This window comes from Diprion similis, chromosome 9 (genome assembly GCF_021155765.1).
Source record: "Diprion similis isolate iyDipSimi1 chromosome 9, iyDipSimi1.1, whole genome shotgun sequence".
NCBI classification, from domain to species: Eukaryota; Metazoa; Arthropoda; class Insecta; order Hymenoptera; family Diprionidae; genus Diprion; species Diprion similis.
In genome coordinates this window covers 765,519-790,951 of record NC_060113.1, presented here as the reverse complement: position 1 = coordinate 790,951, position 25,433 = coordinate 765,519, and the positions used below count along the sequence as shown (strand labels likewise).

The 25,433-nt window shown below is 34.2% G+C and overlaps 1 protein-coding gene across 2 annotated transcripts; it reads right to left on the bottom strand.

Moving 5' to 3' along the window:
* Positions 1 to 595: 595 nt before the first annotated feature.
* On the bottom strand, positions 596 to 25,118 carry LOC124410246 (proline hydroxylase buaE-like). 2 transcript variants are annotated; one of them, XM_046888466.1, is made up of 9 exons: positions 24,492 to 25,118; positions 24,221 to 24,271; positions 23,048 to 23,050; positions 20,565 to 20,724; positions 6,932 to 7,047; positions 3,475 to 3,590; positions 3,125 to 3,275; positions 2,371 to 2,553; positions 596 to 2,274 (listed from the first exon to the last, which is right to left on the bottom strand). In XM_046888466.1, exons 4-9 carry the CDS (start codon positions 20,656 to 20,658, stop codon positions 1,921 to 1,923), a joined length of 1,014 nt encoding a protein of 337 aa, XP_046744422.1. In that variant the 5' UTR covers positions 20,659 to 20,724; positions 23,048 to 23,050; positions 24,221 to 24,271; positions 24,492 to 25,118; the 3' UTR covers positions 596 to 1,920. The 2 variants fall into 2 exon arrangements, with proteins under 2 accessions (XP_046744422.1, XP_046744423.1); XM_046888467.1 differs by lacking the exons at positions 23,048 to 23,050; positions 24,221 to 24,271; positions 24,492 to 25,118 and adding an exon at positions 21,051 to 21,236.
* Positions 25,119 to 25,433: the final 315 nt, after the last annotated feature.

The window sequence follows — 25,433 nt, the reverse complement described above, 5'->3', positions numbered from 1 at the left end:
TGATTGAAAATGGACCCAGTTGTTCATTTTTAGAATTATCGAACAACATGAAGCATAACATTTTTCATAGACTTATATCACATAACATATGTCCACAGAGTAAATAAAAGAAATATTTTTCAATCATTTATAAAAAGAGAGAAAGAAAATCATTCAAAATATCCCTTTCACGCTTACTTACGTTACAAAACCACTTTACAGTGGCATTAAAATAATTAGTCATCTCTTAAGCTTATAAATCTAATTATGTTATCTTCCGAGGTATAGAGAAAAATGCACAGATAAGTTTTTTCTCTTGCTTCGCTGTTTAGGCAGAAGATTTTTCTGTAAAATTTCGCTCACGACATCCAGTCACTGGTAATAATCAAATAAAATTTATCTCATTATCGCGATCACTTCAAACTCTGTAAGAACGTATCGCACAAATCAGGTTTTTCTTATAATCTAAAATTAAGAATGACTGATAATAACTGCGGATCACGCGGCTGCCTAATCGACGAAAAATTGCTTGAACTAATATTCAAATATTGGTGAAATTTGATTAATAAATAAGATAGTATATACATATATGCAGGAGAATTATAAAACCCAAATATTTATCGAACGGTAAGTACAAATTCAGTTTATTATTGCTTCAGACTCCACAGTACGTGTGTGTGTGTGTGTCTGTTTGTGTGCGTGTTTTTCTCCATGTTTCGCTCTTAATATTGTTATTATTATACAATTTACAGTTTTTTCTCTCTTGTATCAAGCAGTTTTTTTTCTTGGATTTTTTTTATATACCAATAATCGATATAATTTCAATTTACAATGATAAAAGAGTTTGTCCGCGTTCCATTCATTCTTAATTTAGAATACAAAACGGTAAACATGTTATCCAAAAATATCTTATCGCCAAATCGTACAAGGATATCTATCATTAATGTACACTTTTTATTCGGTTTTCTCGATTGCAATTTCGCAATTAATTCATTTACACTTAAAATGTGTCCGTGATTTTAACTTCTGCGTGTGATCACACTGATTACAATGACGATACACGGATACATCAATACGTTTGAATTACTACAAATGTTACCTAGAATTTATTTGCTTAAGAGTGTTTTGTTGCAAAAAGAAATTGAATGACAAAACACAAATCAATCTTTTCACTTATCTTCAAGACGAACAATATTATCATTAAAAGACTTAAGTAGACAACCTTGGCGTGAAAAAAAAAGGAAAAGACGCACGAGTAATACTGGCTTAATTTCTCTTCCTATGTGTTTGGGAGCAAAAGCAACAACAACAATATTAATAATAATTACGACAGGGTATTTGCAAGATACAAATACATGGAATTCATCTAACTAGGAGATAAGAAAAACGGATGAACCGATCTTCTTGAATCGGTGCGTGCACGTCAATAAAACGTAACCCCTCATCACGTTCATACATAAGGCGTATTCTGCATTGAAGAATGAAAACTAAAAACGTCAATTTTTGTATAATAAATATATCTTTTCTTTTTCACGCACGTGTATTGTATATTGAAATTACTCAGTGCGAAAGGTATTTGATCGCCGAGAAATGACTGGGCGGTTAATTTTACGTCGTAAAATAATAACAATAATAAAAATTAAACCCGCGACTATACTGCAAACGATATTATACGCTATGCATACATATATGTATTATCAATTTTGTTTTATAATAATAAAAATAAAGATGATAATAATAACAATACATATTGTGTAAGAAGGGGAAAAAACCATCAATGGTAACGAGTAACCATAACTCAACCTAAGTATAAATCGTATATGCGGATAGTACAAGCCGATCGATCGGCGTCGAAGCGAACAAGAAAAAAAGCAAAAAATTACATTTCGCTCTGAAGATAGAATTTAAATAAGACAAACGGAGAAAAGTAATCAATTTTCGTTAAGACGCATAGGTTTCCCGAAACCGACGTTGAAGGTGTTGGTAGGCGGTCAGAACGCCGTTCTTCTTCTTCTGCAGTCTGCACGGCGCTGATTCCTGAACGCTGGCCGTCAATTTAGTATCCAGTGGCTCAATCAGCGTGTCGTTATCCGGATGAACGAAAAATGCTATCGAATGACGTCCTCGACCGCACAACTCAGGTATCACGACTCTGTGCCGAAGGGCTGGAAGCTGATCCCTCGTCCATGCGGCCAATATGTCACCAGTGTTCACAAGTATCGCCCCCGGAAGATGACCAACACGACTCCAACGCTCGCCGTGAGGCGTTTGCACCTCGAGACCCCCTTCGCTATCCTGGAATTGATAAAAGCGTTGATCAAGAAACAAAGAACAACAAATATTATTCAACAGTATGAAATGAAACGACTATTTATAGGAGCTTTCTCTGACCTGTGCGAGTAACGTGAAGGTTCCGTAATCTCGATGAGCACCGCAACGAGTCAGTCCAGGAACAGGAGCTCCCAATGGTGGATAATAGAGGAGACGCAGGGTGGATTCGTTTCCTGATCCCAAAATTCTGGTGTGTTTCGAAAGCAGGAAATCCGGCGGTTGCTCAAGCGCCACGGCGAGGGTCTTTACAAGAATTTTGTGTGAAACAAACAAAAATAATTATTAATCGAATTTAATTTTAAAAAATTGAAATACAATTACAATCGTTTATCGTAATAAGATAAAATTTAAGAATGAAAAATAAAAATTCAATATACAATTTATTACGACGTTATAATCTGTTCAAATCTGTTGCACAGGTTTGATCGATACTAGGATTATTATACTATAATATTTTTCATGCATAATCTTATCGGGGCAAATCGCGTTTTAAGATTTTAGACCCACAAACGTCGACGATGATTTTTTCTATCTATTTTTCCATAGTAAATACATATTTTTCTCTCTCTCTCTCTCTCTCTATAATATGTATAATTTCAATCTTGCCGGTAAAGCACCGCGTGTAATCGATTCCGCTTATAAGCTTATCAATCATTATTTGCGGCCCCTGATAAAGCATGATTCATTATCATAACCATGAGAGATGTTATTGGTATATCATGTCTATTTGTTCAGTAATTTTCTATCATATTTTTTCAATCAATCGTTATTATTAATCTACAAGCATAATCGTTACTTTTCAACATTTACGTACGGTTAGAAGCATAGCAGATAGAGATTTCAAATCACGGGCAAGCTCGTCGACCGCGTCGCGAAAACCTGGAACTTCCTTTTCCGGCAAAACACCGCCGCTCCCAGTTACATTGAACGCATGCCTCGGCTCCTTGTCCTCGTCTTCGGCAGATCTGTGCAAAAATTATTTATGAATCATTCGAAAGTTAGATTGTAGTAAAAAATAGCAAAAAAACAATGCTTCGCAAATCTGATGCGGTGAAATTGCGTAACAAGCAAAACAAAGAAACGAACAAATTTCCTTATCTTATAATAAAACCGCGTGTTAACCAGGTGCTAAAAAAAAAAAAAAAAAACTTACGAAAAACTTACTTTTCTAATCCAGGTTTCACGTATCCGTGATTAGATGCCGCATTTCTTTCATACTTGACACGCTCCTCGTCAGGTAATTCGCAAAATCCATCCAACGCTCTGTAAACCGCTTTCAGCTGAAATAAAAGATAAATCATGAAATTAAAATTCAATATAACGGCATAGCAGTAGATTCGAGTGAAAAAAAATTACATTCAAAACCCATCGAGGGAATTATTCATAGAAAAGAAAAAAAGAACGTAAAATATAAAAAGAAAAGAAGAATTTCGAATGTTACTGAATATTCGCACGTGATTCGCAAACATCCTTGACCCTATAAACAAAGTTCTCTAATTTGTCAGACGTTTCAAATTCGCGTCTGACACATATGGTCAGCGTTTAATCAAGGATTTCGGCTCTTACAATTGTTACACTTGTTCGTATTATTATTACCGTTATTGTTATTATTATAACCTCGGGTTGCACAGATGTGAACCTGGGCCAAAAACGTCGTGTCACAATGTATATATATATATATAAATATAAAACGCGGACACACTTTAATTGGCACAATTTAATTTACACTATAGGTATAACAATACGATATATACATATACATATACACGTAAAATTGTTTAATTATCCTCGTGAGAAACTACTGGATATTTGAATGAAGAAGAAAAAAAACGTGTTTTTTTTTAAATAATAATAATAATAATAACAACAATAATAACGATATAAAGTCACGTACGAAATTGCGCGAAAATTGCGAAACGGTTCTCTAAATATGCCAATAAATTCGTCGTTTTAAAGAATTGCAAATAAAATACATACCTATATCTAACGGGATATAATAAGAAGATATAAAGCAGAGACGGTGAAAAGGTGGAGGAAAAAAAAAAGGAAGACAGAAAATTTCAGGCTATATAATAGAACCTATTACACGCATAACGTAATATATACTTTAACGACTGCATAAGGCGCAATAAAAAATTCTTTAATTGCTCGCAAGGAAATTTTACGGGGTATAGGTAGATACAGAATAAAGCCCGGAGGAAGTAATTTACACACACACACACACACACACACACACACCCACTCAGATGTATTGCCCACAATATAGGTATGTTTGTAATACGAGTTATACGTATACATGAATTAGATATGTGTGCGCGCGTGTGTGTTGGCGTGTAAAATTGACGGGTTTCAATTGTTTGCACAGATGTTTCGTTTATACGTAAAGTGTGATTAATAGTTTGCGTATGCTGCCGCTGCTTTCTACGATAATAATAATAATAATAATAATAAAAACAACAACTAAATAATAATAATAATAATAATAACGTACGGGGTATTACGTGTAAATAAAAAAAAAAACCAAACGAAATCGTTCGTACCGAAAAAATTATTATACCGGATCAACTTATATTAAACTTTTGCAATACGGATTCTACAACAATACGCGACGGTGAGAAAAAAAGAAAAAAAGAAAAAAAAGAAAAAAAAAAAAGAGGTCAGAAGTGAAGAATTAGAATTTTGCATCCTCTCACTTTTTCCACTATCTTCGTATTACACATACCTATACGTATACATAATATATACATACACTTATGCCTCTATATCGTTATATTATTCCAACTTTCGATAAGTTTTTCAGACACAACTCTCTCTCTCTCTCTTTCTCTCTGTGTGCGTGCGTGCGTGCGTGTACCTATGTGTGTACTACGAAGAGATATTACACGCGATGCGCAAGATGAATGATTGGGGGAATGGGGCGGTTACGAAAGTACGATATATACATACATACAAATATATGTATAATATATATCTATACGTGTATGTACTGTACGTAGATACATATAGGGTTATACAGGTATGCATGCGTGTGTACGTATGTCGAAACGAAACGAGTCATCACACGATGTGCATATCGAAGGCTTGGATGTATTACGTTGCACAGATGCCTAGACACACGTTGCTCTCTATGACTACGATTAGAGACACTAGCGTTGCATACTGCTGCAGGTGTATGTAATAGGTATAATGTAAAGTTACACCCGCACGAGCATATATCTATGTACATACAATGTATGTACATACATACGTAAGTAACTTACGCATAGGCAACAGGCTCTCACGTCCTAGTTTCTCTCTCTCTATTTCTCTCTTTCTCTCTTCCTCTATCGTTGCCATTTCGCAGAGAATCGTATTATATATGTATATATGTATATATGTATATATACGTAACCTTATACACTCTATCTACACTGTATATTATCCATAAACACATGTGTAGTGTACATAGGTATATACCTGTATACATACCACGTGTCCGCCCCTCTGTCTGTGTCCTACTGGCCCACTATTCTCAATTCTTTTCGATATACTCGTATATTCTATATGTGTAGCCACGATGCACGATGAGTCATTATACATATTATATGCTTTTGAAAGAAAGAAAGAAAGAAAAAGGGGGGGAGGAAGGGAAGAACAGCGAGAGCGAGAGACGCCTACAGATATATAAATCATACTTTCAAACCGGCCAGCCATGCCGCCGCGTTATGCTTTTTCATTTATTACATACCGATACATTCATAATAATAATAATAACAACAACAATATATGTGTGTGTATATATATGTATATACCTATATATACATATGCATTGTCTGTCGTGCTTAATTATAATCGTTTGTATTCGTTTAAATTTACCGCCGCGAAGGACGTATGTACGTATAAGTTTGTTCTTTTGATTTTTCGTTTTTAGTTTTTCGTTTCTTTTTCAAAGCGTTACGTCGATTTTCTTGGAGAAAAAAAATGAAGCAATATTTTTTTTTTTTTTTTTTTTCTTCATACTCTTCTCGTTCCCTGCAACTTTACGTTAAAACGCTGTTACGGTAGACTAATTTGAAAATAAAAAAGATATAAAAAAAAAAAAAAAAAAAAAAAAAAACCGACGTGAGGATGAAAAATTATAAAGAAAATAAAACATAAATTACGTAAAACATTTTTCCTTTTCCTTAATCTTCTTACTTTAAATATTACGTTCAACGTTTTGAGTGTAAAACAATGAAACGGGACACGATAAATTATTTATAATATCTCGACTTCAGCGTATAAATATAGGTATATATACATACATACTATACGTTATGCATAATGTCATATAGTGCATTTAACAAGATTGAGATATTGATAAGGATGAGGAGTGAAAAAAGATTTTCTAACATGTTCGGTATGGTGGCAAAATTAATTACAGAAATAAGATTGGGGGGGGGGGGGGGGGGGGGGGGGGGGTTTGAAACAAAAAAAAAACAAAATAAAAAAAATAAAAAAAAAAAAATGAAAGGAGAAAAAAAAACAGTAACATGCGGAAATTCGTTTGAAGAATTCTTTTCTTAAAAAAAAAAAATATGTCAATCGTATAGATGTAGGTATAAATATAGGTATATGTGTGTTAAAAATGAAAGGTAGGTACCTTGCAATCCGGTATCCCGTGGTTAACAAGAAGGGCCAATCCTCTTTCGGAAAGTGCTTTTAGGAGCTTCGGGGCAACTTGTTTAACAACTCCTTTTTGGGGACAGCGTTCCGTCCCTGGAATCAGGCAAAAACCCATTTATCGCGATATTATTATTATTATTATTATTGTTGTTGTTGTTATTGTTATTATTATCAATATTATTAATAATATATCACGATGCGTATCGTGTTTGAATTGAAAATCAAATGTTTGACTTGTCTGTGTGCGTATGTGTGTGTGTTTGTTTGTTTTTTTTTTCTTCCAACTCCAGGGATTTAAATCAGAGGCAAAAGTAAGAATAAGAAGATAGGAAAAAAAAACGAACAAATAAATAAATAAATAAATAAATAATAAAACGAGACAATTTTCTCGCTTCTCCAATTTTATCTTCAAATTAAAAAGAAAAGTAATAAAGAAATAAAGAAAGAGAGGAAAAAAAAAAATTATCATTTCGTATATTTTTATTGGTATAATTTTTAATTCTTGAAGCTTAAAAAATTATTCCGCAACGCATTATATTATACAAAATCATATTATTACGTCTGTATAGTACAGATATGTATGTATGTATATACATTATACATACATATACATATATGACCCAGAGATTGATCAACGTTGCAAATGTTGCATTAGGTAATACAGTGAAAACAAAAACAAAAATAAGAATAAGAAGAAGAAGAAGAAGTAAAGAGGAAAAAAGGAAAAAACGAAAGGCAAGGGAGAGTGATAAATTAATCAAACTCGCAATTATCGAACAATTTAACGCTAGATATATTATATCATTTGTGTAAGTTGGTATACATATACAATATACATGTATAATTATAATAAGATGTTAATTGGAAGAGTGTATATATAATGTATACCGCGTTCGCACGTTAAATCGCAAGTATTACATAGTTTTCCAATTAGCATCCAATTGCGATTAACGGAGTAATATATATATATATATATGTATATATGCGCGCGTCGAGTGATAATAAAAGCTATTCTGTATAATAATTCGTATTTTATTATCACCTATGCAGCTTCAAACCGCAAACTCCGCGGTTATAAATTTTATTATTTAAATATATCCCGACAATTTTCTGGCCAAGAAAGCTGACGACGTCATTTCGAATTCCAAAGTATTCATTGATCTCTCGACGATTTGTGCGAAAAGACGTTTAAATATAAATCCTTCGAGTCTTCAACTCTTCAAGTATTTTTAACACCTATTTTATATAAACTTTTTTTGTAATATTTATTCAGAAAAATTTTCGACGTATTCAATTAAATTGGAAATTTTTTAAATCCGATTTCAGTTTTGTAATCAGCGAGCCTAAAAACCATGGAACACGATCTTGTTATAAAAATTGACGCGGCAGAATAATAATAAAACTGGATTTTGTCCTTTTTCTTATTAATTAAACCGTTTTTTGCTGTCGCTAATAATTTTGTTCTATTTCCTTGAGCGAATACTTAGCTTTTTAAATATTTATCGATGACATTTCATTGATGCAATATTTGAATTTAATTTAATTTTTTTTAGTTTTTTAGTTTTTTTTTTTCTTTAGTTTTTTTTCTTTACAAATATTCAAAGGCGACGTTTATTATCTCGTCCCAAAAACAAAATTGCGCGCGAAAACGACAAGGTCTTTCAGCTTGATAGAAACTTGCTTTTTATCGTTACTTACATACATACATACATACATAGATATATATTTATATTTCATCTTTAATTAATTAATTGATTCATTAATATTCTCGTCATTTTTTATTTTCTACACAATTATATCAACGAATATGAAAATAAATTTTCATTTCAACTTTATTCGCGCGCACATACACAATACACATATATACATAGCTATATGTATATATATATATATATACACGAATAGAAGATAAATAAGAAAAGTAAGAATTAATAAGGAATAAAAATCATCTCGAATCTTCTGGCCAATCGACTGACGTCAGAATTACTTGCAAATATTATTTACGCACGTAACATTTATTAATCTTCAATAAATTATCATAAACGAGCATCCAGTTTAATGCACGCGCGAGTTATCTGAAGAGGGGGAGGGGGGTGTAAAAAATTACCGCAAAAGAAACAGTTTCACGAAAAAGAAAGGAAAAGAAAACTAGGAAAAAAAATCGAGTCAGGTAATTTCATTCACTTATACGTAAAGAAAATTCTTCACTCTGTTTATTATAATTTTATTCCAAATCGCATTTCCAAAATCTTTTGTGAATATATCATTTCCACCGCGACATCATCTTACGCACGCACTGCACGATAGTGTATAATGAAACAAAAAAAAAAAATATATATATGTATATGCATACGCACACACATATTATGTATAGTACGTGATAATAAATCTTCTACGATGTTGCTAATATGTAACTTATACAACAAACAGAGTTTTCGGGTTTGCATCAGCGTACTTTGAATTCTGATTATTATTATGATTTTTGTTTGTTGTTTTTTTTTTTTCTTCTTTTCTATTTCCAAGTGTGTGTATATATACATATATACATATATACATATATTATAGATAATTTTTCGCCTCGATTAGGACAATTATCAATTTGCGAATAGGCTCGTGAATACATATATATATACGTACATACATATACATAAATATATATACATAAATATATATATATATATACCTACGTATACATATATTGTACGTCTAGGTAGGCACAGGAAACGCGATATATACGTATACATAAGATAGTTACATACGAACGATGATTGGCACGTACTGTACATGTCGTTTTCATCGAACGTATAACATCTTAGCGTATCTTGAAATAGCAAACAAGTCATGAACCAACCAACCAACCAACCACGAAGCAGGAAGTCAAGAATTATAATAAGGCGTACCGCAATGTATGGCATATGTCCAAGAACGGCTTTTTTCGTGTGTACGTATGTGTGTGTGTAAAGAAATATTGTTAAATACCTCTGACACTCTCTCTCTCTTTCTTTCTCTCTCTCTCTCTAATTGAAAATAAGGATAAGAAAAAGAAAAACCTAGCGCGAGTTTTTTGAAACGTGTACGAAGAAAAAAAAAAAAAAAAAAAAAAAAAAACTAAAAACAAATAAATAAATAAAACAAAAAATTTTTTTTCGATAGAGTGTAAGTTTTACAATAGGTTGTAAGATCGAACGGGACACAGAAGCGGAAATACTTACCTAACTCAAAATCCTGTACAATATACTATTATAGTACAATAACGCCGAACCGAAAAGAAATAAGATTGTGTGAAAAGCGATAAATTAGCCGTAACGATATACCAACAGTATCAACGATTCAGTTGAACGAGATAAATGACACACACCCACACATATATATATATATACATATTAATGTAGCGTATAGATCTATACGCATAATAATGATAATAATAATAATAATAATCGATGTCAAAGTTGTTGGAGAAATGTAAAAAAAGTAAAAAGGAAAGAAAGTAAAGAAAGGAAAGAAAGAATGATTTGCGTCTCACTATACATACCTATACATACCTATAATGTATTTTGTATTTATGTAAAAGTATATTATTTTCCAATAGCCGACAATATGTTGTTGCAATTGCTTTCATTTGTTTGTTTTTTTTTTTCTTAATCAATCTTTGCTATACCGTCTTATTTTTTTACTCCGTTCACATATCCGTATATATATATATATATATATATATATATATATCTCAATTTATTTATCCACTACATGCGATGGTTTTTAATTAAATTATTATTAATTAATTAATTATTATACACGATTCTCCGTCACTTCGTCGATAACTTTACACATACGCAGCACAGCGAAAGTGCGACGACCGACGGATAACTATTTATATTAGATGTAAAGAAATGGAAAGGAATAAAAAAAAAAAAAAAAAAAACTATAAAAAATCTCAAATACGATATTAATAATAATCAGATATATTACTGTATGGAGAGAAAAGAGAGAAAAGAGAGAGAAAAAAAAAAAGGAAATTGTTGTTATAATTATTATGACGACGTCGTGGAATTACCCACGAGTATGCGAGAAGAAAATATGAATCATCGAATTCCGAGTGAATTCTCACAGTTTTATTATTACATATTTTATGAAAATTCGTCGAGATGAATATATATATATATATATATATACACATCTATCACGATACGGTCAGGCGTTTCAACTTTTTGTTTTTCTTTCTTTTTTTCCCCCACCCCTTCCACTTTTCTTTACAAATTCCACCGCAAAATTCACTCCTCTTATTATATACACACCGCATTCTGATCGAGATTTAAAATTTAAAACAACGAAAAAGAAAGAAAGAAAGAAAGAAAAATACATAAGCGTGACATAAAAATTTTTTACATTATAATGTAGTATTTTTCCATTCTTATGTTATATGAATATACTATATATATATATATATATATATATATATATATATATATATAATATACATAAATTAGGTGTAATCGACGTATTAACGGATGTCACGTGTTCATATCACTAATATTATATAAATATATGGTATATGTCACGTGTTAATAACAACATACGTCATACGTGTATGCATGCTATATATATATATATATATATATATACGGTTTTCGTTGAATGAACAAATTTAGATAAATGTAAATAAATATCATCTTGAAAAATATTTTTTCCCCAGTTTTTGCGCCTACCCCGGCCGAGGAAAAAAAAAAAAAAATAAATAAACAATAAAGAAACAGATAAGGCAATAAGGAAAAAAGTTGTATGTTCATTTAAGATACATATTTTCACGTTTCAATTACGACGTTACACGCATGTATACGTGCACACATACACGCGACAGGCAATCGCGGTATATTGTTGGCTTTTTAAAACAACCTGCGAGGATGTACGTATATATGTATATGTATATGTATATGCGGTGTCGTAAACTTTTCCTTATTTTTCATTTCCTTCTCCTTTTCTTCTTCTTTTTTTTTTTTTTTCTTTTTTTCTTTTCATTCTTCTTCTACCCGTGAAACAGAAACCTTCGTCTTAATCCTCATTCATCCCGTAGCTGTTTATCTTTTTTTTTTTTTTCACTTTATTCCCTATCTTTTCTTGCTATCTTTCTTTCATTCCCGCCTCGTATATTTTTTCTTTTCCATTTTCCTTTGTTTCTTTGTTTTATTAATTTCTTCGTCGTCGTCGTCGTCGTCGTCGTCGTCGTCAACGAGAGAATGGATGATGGAAACACCCGGCTTCGGGTGTGTGTGTGTGTGTGTGTGTGTGTGTGGGGGGGAAAGAAAAAGAAGAAGAAGAAAAAAAAAACAAATTCCATCCTATACAATATTTATAAAAACGTTACTTAGCCCCCCCCCCACACACACACACACACGTGCATTTATGACATTTATGTGTATACAGATATATATATATACGTAGATACGTTACACATAGTTTCGAAACGACGCACTCGCCTGAACGACAAAACGATGCATATATGTATATGGTATTATAAGGTGCTTTTAACTGCCTCGGCGATAAACGATCGCGTTTCTATTGCATGTGTACATACATGCCTTTGCATATAACGTTATACGGTGTGTGTGTGTGTGTATATATATATATATATATATATATATATATATTGAACCATAGTGTGACGTATGCGCGAGATTTTTACAGTTACGTGGATGCAAATGTAAAAATAAGGGAAGGAAAGCGAGAAAGACCGAGAATGTAGGGGCGGGGAGGGGGGGGGGGGGGGGGGGGAGGAGGAAGGTAAACAAAAACAGTCTATATCTAAGTGGGTGAACAGACCGTAAAACAGGAAGTGCGATATTGAAGGCATAATCGACTGTCATTGGTATGCTTTATGTGTATATGAGGCATTCCACGGCAAGTCGGACGGTTTGAAAATAATTTTCATTTCCGATATCCAACAATTTTCTCGTACATTTTTCAGTAACCCTCAAAAGATCATTTCTGATAAATTTTGAGATATTTTTTTTGTTCATAACTTGTATAAAAAAATCCAAAAAAAAAAAAAATACATCAAATTAAAAAAAAAAAGTAAAGAAAGAAAAAGAACGATTTTATGAAAATCCACGAAAATCTCATTTCTCAAGGTTCGCCTGAGGCCTTTTTCAAAAGACTGAAAAAGAAAAGGATAAATAAATGGATTATCATTGTTTTCCCCGGATATCGTTTAGTTACGACAGCCTTAAATACTAAAATTCAACCTCGTGCCTCTCGTAAAATAAAAAAAATAAAATAAAATAAAAAAAAAAAACTTATTACCCAGGTTTCTTTGTATATAAAATTAAAATTCGCATATTCACAGAAGTAACTAATGTATATATAGACTTGCAACCAGGTAATATATCTATATATACACGTATACATATATGATAAGATAAACAGGTATATAATAATATGAACGTAAATCGTTTAGAACCGCCATTCACGGTCATCCAGCTTTCGAAAATTCTCGTAACGGTTTTCTGCACATATTATATATACATAATCAAAGTAAGCGAAATCGAGTTTCGATTATAAATCGTAAAAACCGTTTTCTATTCCCGTATAAAGAGTAGAGGAGAAGAAAGGACACAAAATGGAAAAATTATAAAATTTTTTTTTTTTTTTTTTTTTTTTTTTAATTAGACATTAAACAGAAAAAATCGTCGCGTGTTGTTGGATATGAAGAGAGATTTTTTTACGACAATAAAAGAAAAGAAGAAAAAGTCTTGTTTCCCCTTAATCGACGAAAACGATTTTTGCAATTTAATTTTGTCCCCTAAACGGTTAAAAACGAGAAAAAGAAGAAGAAGAATAAGAAAAAAAAAACTATGCACGTTTAACCGCGTCAAATCGTAGGTATAGAATATCTAATTCTCATCTTCTGTACGATTATATGTTAAATTTCTGTAAGTGAATATGACGCAAATTAGCAAAAAAAAAAATTTAACATTTAAATTGTAATATCAGCACATTTAATTTGCATTTGGTGCGTTTTTTTTTTTGTTTTTTACCCAGCAATACGTTGAAAAAGAAAAAGAAAAAAATCGTCTCATCAACCGAACAAAATTTTTTAGCAGACCTGCCGGGACATTATTTTTTTTTTTTTTTTTTTTTTTTTTCCAACAAAATATCAGAATACAAAACAATATCTTGAAAAATAATCCAATATAATAATCTATAATCTATAATAAAATAATAATAATGTTCAAAATGAAGCTTCCTCTATCCGTGTAAAGTAAAATATATATTTTCAATGCGATGTTAATAATAATAAACTTTATTACAACACGGATGTCCACATCCGCATCTGTTCTGTTCATTTCAGTACAGAATGAAAAATGCTATAGTGTAGTAATATATATATGTATATATGTATGTATGCATGCATGGACATAAGTTTGAGAATACGAGAGTGCCTGCAGCAGCGTTTTAAAAACTTCTCGATCAACTGTTCACGGCGTCTCACATATTATGCGAAACTGATCCAATCTTTGTCTCACTCTCTTTCTTTTTTCTCTCATCAACTTCCTTGCTATTGATATTTTTCTTTTTCTCCGCTTAGGATATATTTCTAATCATGTATTCATATCCGATGAAAAATATCGCGCGTGTGTGTGTATATATATGTATTGCTCGATAACGAAGTAAAAAACAATGACAGAAAATCATCATTGAAGAAATAATTATACCTATACATATATACACGGTTTCACGTTGTTAAATAATAATTTATCTCACGATTACCGTCAAACTTGTAATTAATTGGTATAATATCGAGAACTATACAAATATACCTATATATACATATACACGTACATACAGTAAGCGTATCCTTCCGATTTTCTTTTCAATTTTTTTCTCATTTCAAACTACTATACTTTTTAACAACTTTTAACACCGCTCCGGTCGTAGGCCCGGCATAATTACAATTTTTTTTTTTTTTTTTTTTTTTTTTTTCCAAATTGATAAAGTTGTTTGATAAACTTGATGTTTAGACAAATTCTACACAGCACCAGAAGCTACAGCATCAATGTCACGTGTCACGTGTCACGTGTCACATTGGCTACAATACATATATATATATATATATATATATATATATACTGTAATACATAAATGCATTACATAGGATATATACGTAGGTGGATGTACCGTACGTACGTATGTACTGTACATCCCTATCCATACATACACATATTATATATATGATATACGAGAGCAGCTGTTCAACAGTTTTAATTTATAAAATGTCCCGAGGAACTCGCGTCATCTCATCTCATCTCATCTCATATCGTATCGTATCGTATCGTATAGTGGCAAGCATAATATAAAACTAACGACTGTTAATTCAAAGTCATTCGTTCGTTCACTCGTTCACTCGTTCACTCTGTCATTGTGTTTCGTCCGTAATCTAATAGATTTTCTCTTTGTATCGTATCGAAATATAAGAGATAAAAATTCTTGCGAAACGTCACACACACACACACACACAAACAGAGAGAGCGAGAGAGATAATTTTGATAATAATCGGTAACGAGTAAAGAACGGAAAATATATATATATATATATTATATGATATATATATATATAAAAAATAAAAAAAACGCGAAGTGAATAAATAAAAGAGTAAATTCAGTAACGGAGGAAGAGAAAAAATCGCGAGATGAATATTAAAATACCGATAATATTAATGTTAGACTTTTCATTTCATTTCTTTTTCTTTTTCTATCTCGTCGGTGCGGATTTCTTTTTTATTCTTCCTCGTTTAACTACTAATTATCTTTTTTTTTTCTCTCTCTCTCTCTTTCGTGAACATTCATTCGGTTCGTTGTTCTTAAGCTTTTTTTTTCACATTCCGTCCGCCATCTTTTTTTTTTTTTTTTTTTTTTTGCTTAGTTCAGACATTTTTCTTCTTACAATTTATGGTAAGGCAAGTATGTATAATTAAAGGCCACGCCGCTTATCGTTGGCCTTGATCAATCAGTCCTCGCCAAATGTGTGCAAAGAGGAGAGAGAGAGAGAGAGGGAGAGAGAGAGAGAGAGAGAGAGAGAGAGAGAGAGAGAGAGAGAGACGGCAAAATTTCAACGGTCGTTCTCTCGCGGTTTAAAATCTATCGGTTGTTGTTGCGAATACGTTACACTGCATATATTTATAATACATATACGCGTGGAGAATATATATTTGCCGATATAAAATTTTCTCTCAATTTATCGCGATCATTGTTGTTTGTACGTTATCACATACCTACAACACTTAATATTACAAAAATAAAGATCAATCCGAATGTAAAAACGTAATAGAAACATTCTAAGATTGTTACTCGAAAACTGCACGTGTACCGCAAGATTCTGCGATAATTATTATCAATGTGTATAATAAATACTTAATTGGTATGAGAAATTTTCTAGCCTGAATAATATACACATATATATATATATATATATATATAGTATATAAATAACTTTTGCCAACGGACGCAAGCACGCATGAAATTGCAGAAATTTCGTTGACTTGCGAGATTTTATATTACAACAAAACGAAATTAACAATCTGCCGCCGCATGCCACTTATATTATTATACACGTATATATATATATATATATATATTCGTGTATATTCTCAGCATATTTCTTAACTTCAAATTATATATATATATATATATATCGGAATTCGAAAAAAAAAAAAAAAAAAAACGTAAAGATAAGTGACTAAAAATCGATCGGGTTGGAGACTTTTGCATAAAAAAAAAAAAACTATAATTAAGAGATAAAAGAAAGAAAGAAAAGAAAATTAGATCGTCGTTCAAGAATTTCATGTGTGTGTGTGTGTGTACATCCAATAAACGATTTAAAATTACGGAAATTCTTATTATAAATATTATATTTATAATACACCCGGGTAACGGAAAAAATTACATACTTCTTCCTCCTTGAGCGTTAATATTATAGAATATAAAATATAATCTTTCCGAACAAAGGAAATAAATTTTAAATATTCTTCAAAGATAATACACAGGTAGATATATATGTATATATACGCTATTGTTTCGACAGAGGTAGCGCGGGGGGGGGGGGGGGGGGGAGAGGAATAAAATGATTTTAACAGAATTAAAAAAAAAAAAAAAAACAAGCAATCAGGATTCCACTGATTTTCCCTTACCTATATAATTCCGAGCCTTTACAACTCCATTTTTTTCTTAAACTTCAAAGAAACAAAGACGAAGCGGTAAGTTGAAAATAAAATAATGAATAAAGAAGATTAAATTATTAACAACTAAGAGTAGCTAGAAAATCTATTTTTATTTTCGATATATATATATATATATATATGACGCGGAATTCAAATTCCGAGGATGAAAATATAGTAAACACGGTATAAATATACATATATATATATAAAAAATATGAAATGCGTACGAATTATCAGTATCAGATGCTATATTTATGCCTAAAATTGGTGGGCGTGAATCTATCCGCACTTGTACGCTACGTACGTACAATAATAAAACGAGAGAAAACAATTAAAAAAAAAAACTGAGAAAACTTAAGTAAAACACGTTCATAAAAATTATCCGATCGCTCGGGTTTGTAATATATAATAATCGTCACGGTATATGCAAATAAATCAGATAAAAAGATTAATTTATCAAATAGAGAATAAAAAATGAATTATTATACTAGATTTAAACAAATCCCACGTTTTTGTAATAAGTTCAATAGACGCTTTATCCTCAGTACATTAAACACGGAAGAGAGATGATAGCCCAAAAAATTTTACGAGCTTTTGAGTGAGTTACGAGAGAGCGTCCTGCATCCATCATTATACATACGAATAATAATACTTACAGCGAAGAGGTTTCAAACAAGACAAGAAAAAAAAGTAAATAAATAAGAGAGAGAGAGAGAGAGAGAGAGAGAGAGAGAGAGAGAGAGAGAGAGAGAGAGAGAGAGAGAGAGAGAGAGAGAGAGAGAGAGAGAGAGAGAGAGATAGAGGTATAAAAAAGAGAGTGAACGGCGGAGTCGAGAGGCTGGATCCTCTGGACCATTGGCGTAGACCTCGTGCTAAAAGTCCTAAACAAAGTCCCCCCCTCCCTTCTTTGTCTTTTTACCCCTCTTCGTCCGACTGTGTCGATCCTGAGTAAGAAGGATCGGCGTTGAAATTCTGAATCCGAATAGTTCCGAAAGCAAAGAAAGTTTCTTCAGAGTTTGATTTCTTTCCTTCCATTTTCGCAAGCAAATAATTCGGACACGGGTGTTTTCGGAATTTTTAAAATGCTGATCTTCAAGCTCGTCTCATGAAAGATATATTGCAGGTATAAGAACGCGAGAGAAAGGCAAAAGTAACAGCGTTTCGTTTAACCAGAGTTGCATCGGTATAAGATAATCGAAGCTGCAAGGCTGAAGTTAGTAACACGTTAACGTAACGACTTTCAAGGGAGGATTGGATTTTCAGAATAAAAGTAAATTGTTTTTTTAAAATGGTTTAATAAAACTTCGAAAAGTCATAATTGCGTGAATTAGCGATTTTTCTTAAACATGCATCGTTACAGTAATATAACGTTACTAACTTCATCCTCATTGGCTGCACGGGATTCTCTAGATTGGCATTCGAGTCAGCGGGCGACTCGCGTCACCAACGCGGAAAGAGAACCGATTTGCACGTATGCAACGTGTGCGAGTATGTGTGTGTGTGTTGGTTACGTGCATAACACATGCGTGTATAGGAAAGGCATGTGACTCGCATCACACGCGACATACAAAAGCTTGTTATACCGCAAGGCAACCTCGATTCATGCATTTATATATTTTACATAGCCAATGTGTAAAATGTAAATGCAAAGAGGAACGAGACACGTAAACTTAGAGAACGTTCTGTCCAAAGAAACGAAGGATTATTAAGAGGAAAATCCATCCATATCTACTACAAGAGTATAAGTAACGCGTCTGGAAGACAATTTTTCCTTCATCATTTTCCCCTTTTTCTGCATCTGAGTTTCTATAATTCTAAATTCCGCGTTTAATTCCAACGACGATTATAAATATGGTCGCGTCGTCGTGCGGGTGAATGAGACTGGCTTTGATCTAGAATCTAGACGTTTGATTTCTGTCTCTTTCTCTCTATCTCTCTCTTTTTATCCCGTAGACGATGAACCGACCTCCTCTTCTTCGGCTGCCGTGCATCTCCGTCTTTCATCCTTATTTTCCTCACCCGACGACGACGACGACGACGACGATGAGAGCTACGTGAAGGAAGTGATCGTAAAAAGCAACGTACGTACGGACGGTTGGTCGGTTCGTTGGCCGTACGCCCAGACGAGGCTAGACGGGCGTTACACATAAATACATTCATACAAGAGCGGAAGAGAGACAGAGAAAAAGATAGAAAGAGTCAACTGATACTTATAAAAGAATTACGAGAGTCTAGACGAGACTGACTCGCGTGTATACATACATATAACGTAAGGTGAAAAAAGAGGTCCCACTTATCGTTAAGTCTTTTCAAATCTGTGCCCGTGCGTGAACGTCGTTTTCCGGTATCCGTTCATTTACTTAATTATGAATTCGAATGCATCAGAGGCAGACTGCATTGGCGCGAAATCCATTGTTAATCCGTTATACCTGAACGTTCCATATCGGCTTTTGAAAACCAACAATCATCTGCAGCCGAGTAAAATCGAAACTCTCACAGTTTTCCTTCACGCGATTTAGACATCAGATACATCGATCGGCTCGACTATCGGTAAGGATGCAACGAAGAAGATCCTGAGAGATAATTCAGAGGCTGAATACCTGGTGCTTTTCGAACAGAGAGAATCGGTAGCGGAGTCGATCGAGCTACTGACAAGAAAGAAGGAAGAAGGTAAATAAGAAGAGTGAAAAGAGGAGAGAACGACATAGTAAGGGAGAAGGAGGAGCAGGGATGAGGTGAATGGGGAAAAGTAAAACGGGGAAACGAGGCCTAGAAACGGGCTCTGACCTCGAAGGCAAAGCCCTGGAGTTCTCTACTCTACAGAACCCTAGGATCGAAGACCCTGCGTGTGAAACATGTGAGCGCGTTTCTGGTTGCTAAGCAACCGAAAAGATCAGCTACTAGCTGCCGTCGGGGCAACAACGATCGAGAAGGCGATGTTTCCGCTGAATTTTTCAGACAGATCATCGAATCCGGTTTCAAAGGTCATCGGTACGATAATGTTCGATGATAATGCTCTGCAGTCTTTTGTTTTATCGAAATATGAGTTAAACAAACTAACATCTGGTAGCGTGAAGTTGGCCGCACATCGTCCAGCGCGGCGGCTACAAACGATGCTCTGCAATGTTTTGTTTTATCGAAATACGAGTTGAACAAACGAACATCTCGGAGCACGAAGTTGGCCGCATATCGTCTAGCGCGATGGCTATAAACGATGGAACGGAAACGATTGTATGATTATAGGTACCCAGACACAACACGCGATCCTGAGTAAGGTGGAAACAATAGTCTGGAAAATCCGTTTCGTATAAGTATGAATAAAATAAGACAAAAGTTTAGAAACGAGTGGTGAAAGAGCACGGACGGCGGTTAGTTAAAATGTCAAAAATTATTATCAACTCACCCATATGCTCGAGGTCTATAATCGGGATCTCGCATTTGCTGAGAAGGGTCTCGCATCCCTTATTGACAGCAGTCGGTGCAGAGGAGCAGCTCATCTTGTCTTCGTCAAAGGTCTTCTTCCTCTCCTCCGTGATAAAACGCAGTCGTAACGGTCGTCGCAGCTGTAATAATTTCGAACGTTGACAATTGAGCGTTGCGCGCACGTTTTTTGTTTCAACGATCAGAAATCGACGGTTGGCGAACTTTGATGACAAATATATGAATATGAAATGAAACACGATGTCAATGCAGCGTGAATATCCAGGAAAATATCATAATAGGTAGTAATAGTAGTAAGAAATAAAAAAAAAAAACCTAGGTAGCAAATCAATCACTGAACAGCAGGTAACAAACTCCGGATCTATCTCTGCATCGAAACGACCGAGCGGACCGACTCGAAGAAGCCTGTGTCAACCCACCGCGAACCAAATCAAAAACAAACACATACACAGTACACACACACACACACGTGGGCCCCACGAGTGGTTTTTTTTCACGATCGGTCTGACCCTAGCGGTAGCCGTACGAGACGAGTTTATTGTGGGGCTGGTGGTGCGGCAGGTAGACGTGTACGTGGCTATGGACTGGTGGGCACATGCTATGCTGTCTGTAAGGCGGACGACTTGGAACTGAACTTACTAATCCAACCGCGCAGACTTGATCCCCCCCCTTCTGCTGCCCCCCCCCCACACCCAGGGACCCTATCGCCGTCCAGCCGCAGCCGAGAAACGTGTTCAAAAACTCGAAAGCGACCTCGCTCGGTTCCAACCTCAAACGCGTGCAAAGCCAGCGGCGTAGGAGCGAAGAAAACTGAGGGACGCATTGACCTCGCTGGTTAAACGTATACCTGTATGCTATATCGCTATATGTATTGTACCCCTTTTTTTTAGGTTGGGATCGAAAGCCCGTGTCGAGACGTTTTCTTATCGCCTTTCTTAAGAGTTTAGTATAGTTATCTTTTCCTGTATTGTAATTCGACATTTGTAGAATATCGATCGATGCGATGCGTCAGAGTCAATCTTCGAAACTATAATATGACAGATGGGGTTTTTTTTTTTGTATTCTCTCTGGTTTCTGAAAGTTTTATCGATACGTTACACAGAGGATGTTGTATAACCTGGTTGGAATTTATTAACCGACGTGTAGCACATGCGTGCTTGCCGATTTACCGATCGGGACATTTAACGGCTTTACTACGGCGGCAGTAGCATACCGATCCGTGAAACTGATTAACGATTTGATTTTGTTTTAACGACTCGGGATATTTTCAAACCTCCTGTTAAATCTTTGAGGAAATACGTAATAGAAATAAAACGAACGACGCACACATTCGGATCGATCAATTCCTTTCGGTTAATTATGGAACCTGCGGCATATAATGGCTGGCTAATAAACGTTTGATTTTAAAGATGAGCTGTAAAGTTTTATGGATTGTACGATTTGTGTGTATAAATGTATATATATTGTATATGTACAGACCGAAAAGAGAAGGTGTAAAATAAAAATAAAATGTATTTTAAAATAAGAGAAGTCAATCTTGCAAGAGATGTAGAACGCAATCCGATTAAACACATATTATACACATACGTATATATACACATACCGAAGGCAAGCGATATAACAAGAGCCGTTTTCTACGAACTACATTTTTTTGTCCTCTTTCTCATTGGTTTATTGTAGGGAATATCGCGCGCTCTAACAACTATATATACATATATGTGTCATTTAAGGCTGCTGTGTCTTCGGTTTACGTTTCATAAGCCGAACGTGTGCATATGTATTATATATAACTCTGAAATGTTTATTTTTTTACTTTTTATCGCGTTTATTTTTCCATACGCTAATACGTCAATGAATCGACAAAGTATTTTGATTAACTCACCAGATGATGTTAGTCAATCGTGCAGTTTATACGGCCGCTTCTATGCGTTCGAAATTCAAATCAAGAATTCAAATTTCTAATATTAATAGCTGGATGAGTTAATAAAATTCTTACATTATTATTACTATATACCGATGTTTTCTGTTATTCTCTTTTAATAAAGATAATTTTCTGGGCAAATGCACTCCGGAGATTTAATAAACCCTCATCAAATCACTAATTGTGCAGCTCGCGGCGTCGCGACGCCACGACTGTCGTCTGCATGCCGCTTCTCTTTCGGCTGATATTTAGAAGCGACGATATTTCCGTCTTCAGAAACTCTCTCTCTCTCTCTCTCTCTCTCTCTCTCTCTCTCTCTCTTTCTCTCTCTCTCGCGTACGAGGAAAGTGTATCGTTTTACGGATGTGTGTTTGTCAGGTATAAAATAAGACCGAATACCTGTGCAAATGTGCAATACAAGAAAGGATCACTCTAATGCTTTACATTACACGTATCATGAATATAAATGTAAAAAATATCTATAAAATATACACATTTTAGTGTATAAGTCATTCCTAATAAACATTCTTCATTCGATATTACTCGTATTGTGTAGCAAAAAATACATACAGATCCGAAGTTCGACAAACCGCAGAATTTATATTTCAAACGATCGACCGCTCGTGTATACGGATGTGTTTTCTTTCTTTATTTTCTTCTTCATTCACACGTTTTTAATTTTATTATGAGAATTCAATTGCTCGCGATCCATGGACTAGACGGGAAATAATTCGCGCAGCGTCTCTTTTAAACTCGTACTGCGCGCGCAGCGCGTAATAATAGAGTTGCATATACATAAGTAGAACCAGTCATAGTCGGCGAGAAACCCGCAACAATGAGAACGATGTGCGGTGTGCAACTGCAACGGCTTTGAAACGACCTGCAGAGACGAAAGCGTCGCCCTTTTGCGAAACTCCAATTCAAAATTACAACGATTCAACGCTATATTCAATATTTTTCACATATTTTCCAGACAAACAGTTCGCGATCAACGTCCATCACCAGGTTATGGAAACAGCGAAGTTTATCTTCTCAAGACCATTTTTCGACATCCTCTTCAGACTAAGCAACGATCTACGAGTCTTTTGAGATTCGATAGATAATCGAAGTGTCACGGACGAATAATTGACAAAAAAAAAAAACGAACCGAAAAAAAAAAACACGAGAAACCGGAACAATTTGAATAAACGCGCGCTGATAGACGTTCTATTTTCGAATTTCGCGCGCGGCACTCTTGCTTCTTTATTATAACCATCTTTTTTTGTTTGCTTGTATTTATACTCCGCATGTACTTCATAAATTCATGTACATACACCGCGTGTATGGTATATTTATAGTGGTGCTGCACGTATTTATTTAGCAATTTATTTCGTTAGGATATTGATGAAAAATGAATTAGCAGTGATCGTTGGGAGTTATATTTGGACGAGCTACAGAACGCGAAAAATGACGACCGACGATTTAAGCATATTATAATAATATGTGTATATTTATATATATATATAATATAAGTTATATATATATAAGTTAATTCGCACAGCTTTACACTGCTGCAATAACTTTTCCACTGTAATACTCGCCTCGTTGAAATTGATAAGAAAACGTCGTTTGAATTCCCCGTACATTTATTACTCAAGCAGTTTCTTGTTCCTTTTTCTTATACGCACACACACACACACACATATTGTTACACTTACGTTATGGCTATCCCAGGAATTATCTCACTGCCAATTTCCACACCGTGTACTCTGACAAGAAAGAAAAAACAGGAATAAATTATGTTGAAATAAATATAATTATATCTAAGTATTGTTTTATTATAGTAATAAAAAAAAAAAAAAAAAAAAAAAAAATGTAGATTGGGAAAAAAAAAATAAAAAAATAATAAACCTGTACAAGTGAATAAATCAATGAAATAGTAACGGCGATGTAAGTTCATTTTCTGCCTATATTATAATATATACCAACCTCATCTAAGTTTTGTCAAAACTTATATCAAAGTATATTCTCTATATTATAAAATTGGATAACATATGTTGGGATTACTCTTCTACGCCGATCACTGAGCAAATTCCATTGGGTTGAATCGAAGAGGATAGAATTGTTGAGGATTGCAGCTCAGTTCCTCCGGTCTCTGGATGATTTCGCGTCTGGCAAGGAATCGAGTCGCGTATACACTGAGTCTCTGCATCTAGCACGTGAATGAATAGTCGAACCGATTTTCCCCCCCTCCCCGCAGTTCCTTCTCCCCGTGTTTATATCCAATTTAAACGCAGGTCAGCCAATCGTCAACAGTGCATGTGTACAACGTTATATAGGTTGATGAAATTTGTCACATTGTGTGAAGACGAGAGCATTCGTCCCGCCCACCAAATCGTCTGTTATACTATAGCTAGGTATCTACGAAGCCATTATCTCCTCGTTAGATCTTTGATGGTATAATTGATATTATTTTCTAATCAAAGAAGAATTCATAGTACCATGCACATTACCCTGGTGCCTCCGTTGTACGCAATTCTTATCGCAATTAAGGAGTTAGAAACCGAGCGCCGAGGGATTATAAATACTCGCCATTCGCGGGTCTTGCTTTACCGCAAAATTCCCGACGATAACCATCGCTCCGAGTTATAATTCCGCGTCAACGGTCATCTTTGTTAAGTATAACGTATAATGTACCAAGACAGTAGAAAACTTAAAGGCGTCGAAAAGACGTCTAAAGGTTGTCTTACGCGCCATTTTCTGGTGAATAAAAGATATCTTCATGCCTCATAGACGTCAGGAAATGGTGCATAAGACGTCTTTTTGACGACTTTAAGTTGGGTATCCGTAAAATAAATTTTCAGAAAAAAGTACGCAATATTATACGTATTCAGAGAGGAATGAGTAAGGATATTGAAACCATTGGATTCA

Bases quoted from the DNA above. Each gene is read 5' to 3' on its own strand.
- LOC124410246 (XM_046888466.1), bottom strand. From the start codon at position 20,658: ATGAGCTGCTCCTCTGCACCGACTGCTGTCAATAAGGGATGCGAGACC. The intron at 7,048-20,564 runs GTGAGTTGATAA...GCCTGATTCCAG, and splicing joins TATAGACCTCGAGCATATGG to GGACGGAACGCTGTCCCCAA. The intron at 2,275-2,370 runs GTCAGAGAAAGC...TATCAATTCCAG, and splicing joins CCTTCACGTTACTCGCACAG to GATAGCGAAGGGGGTCTCGA.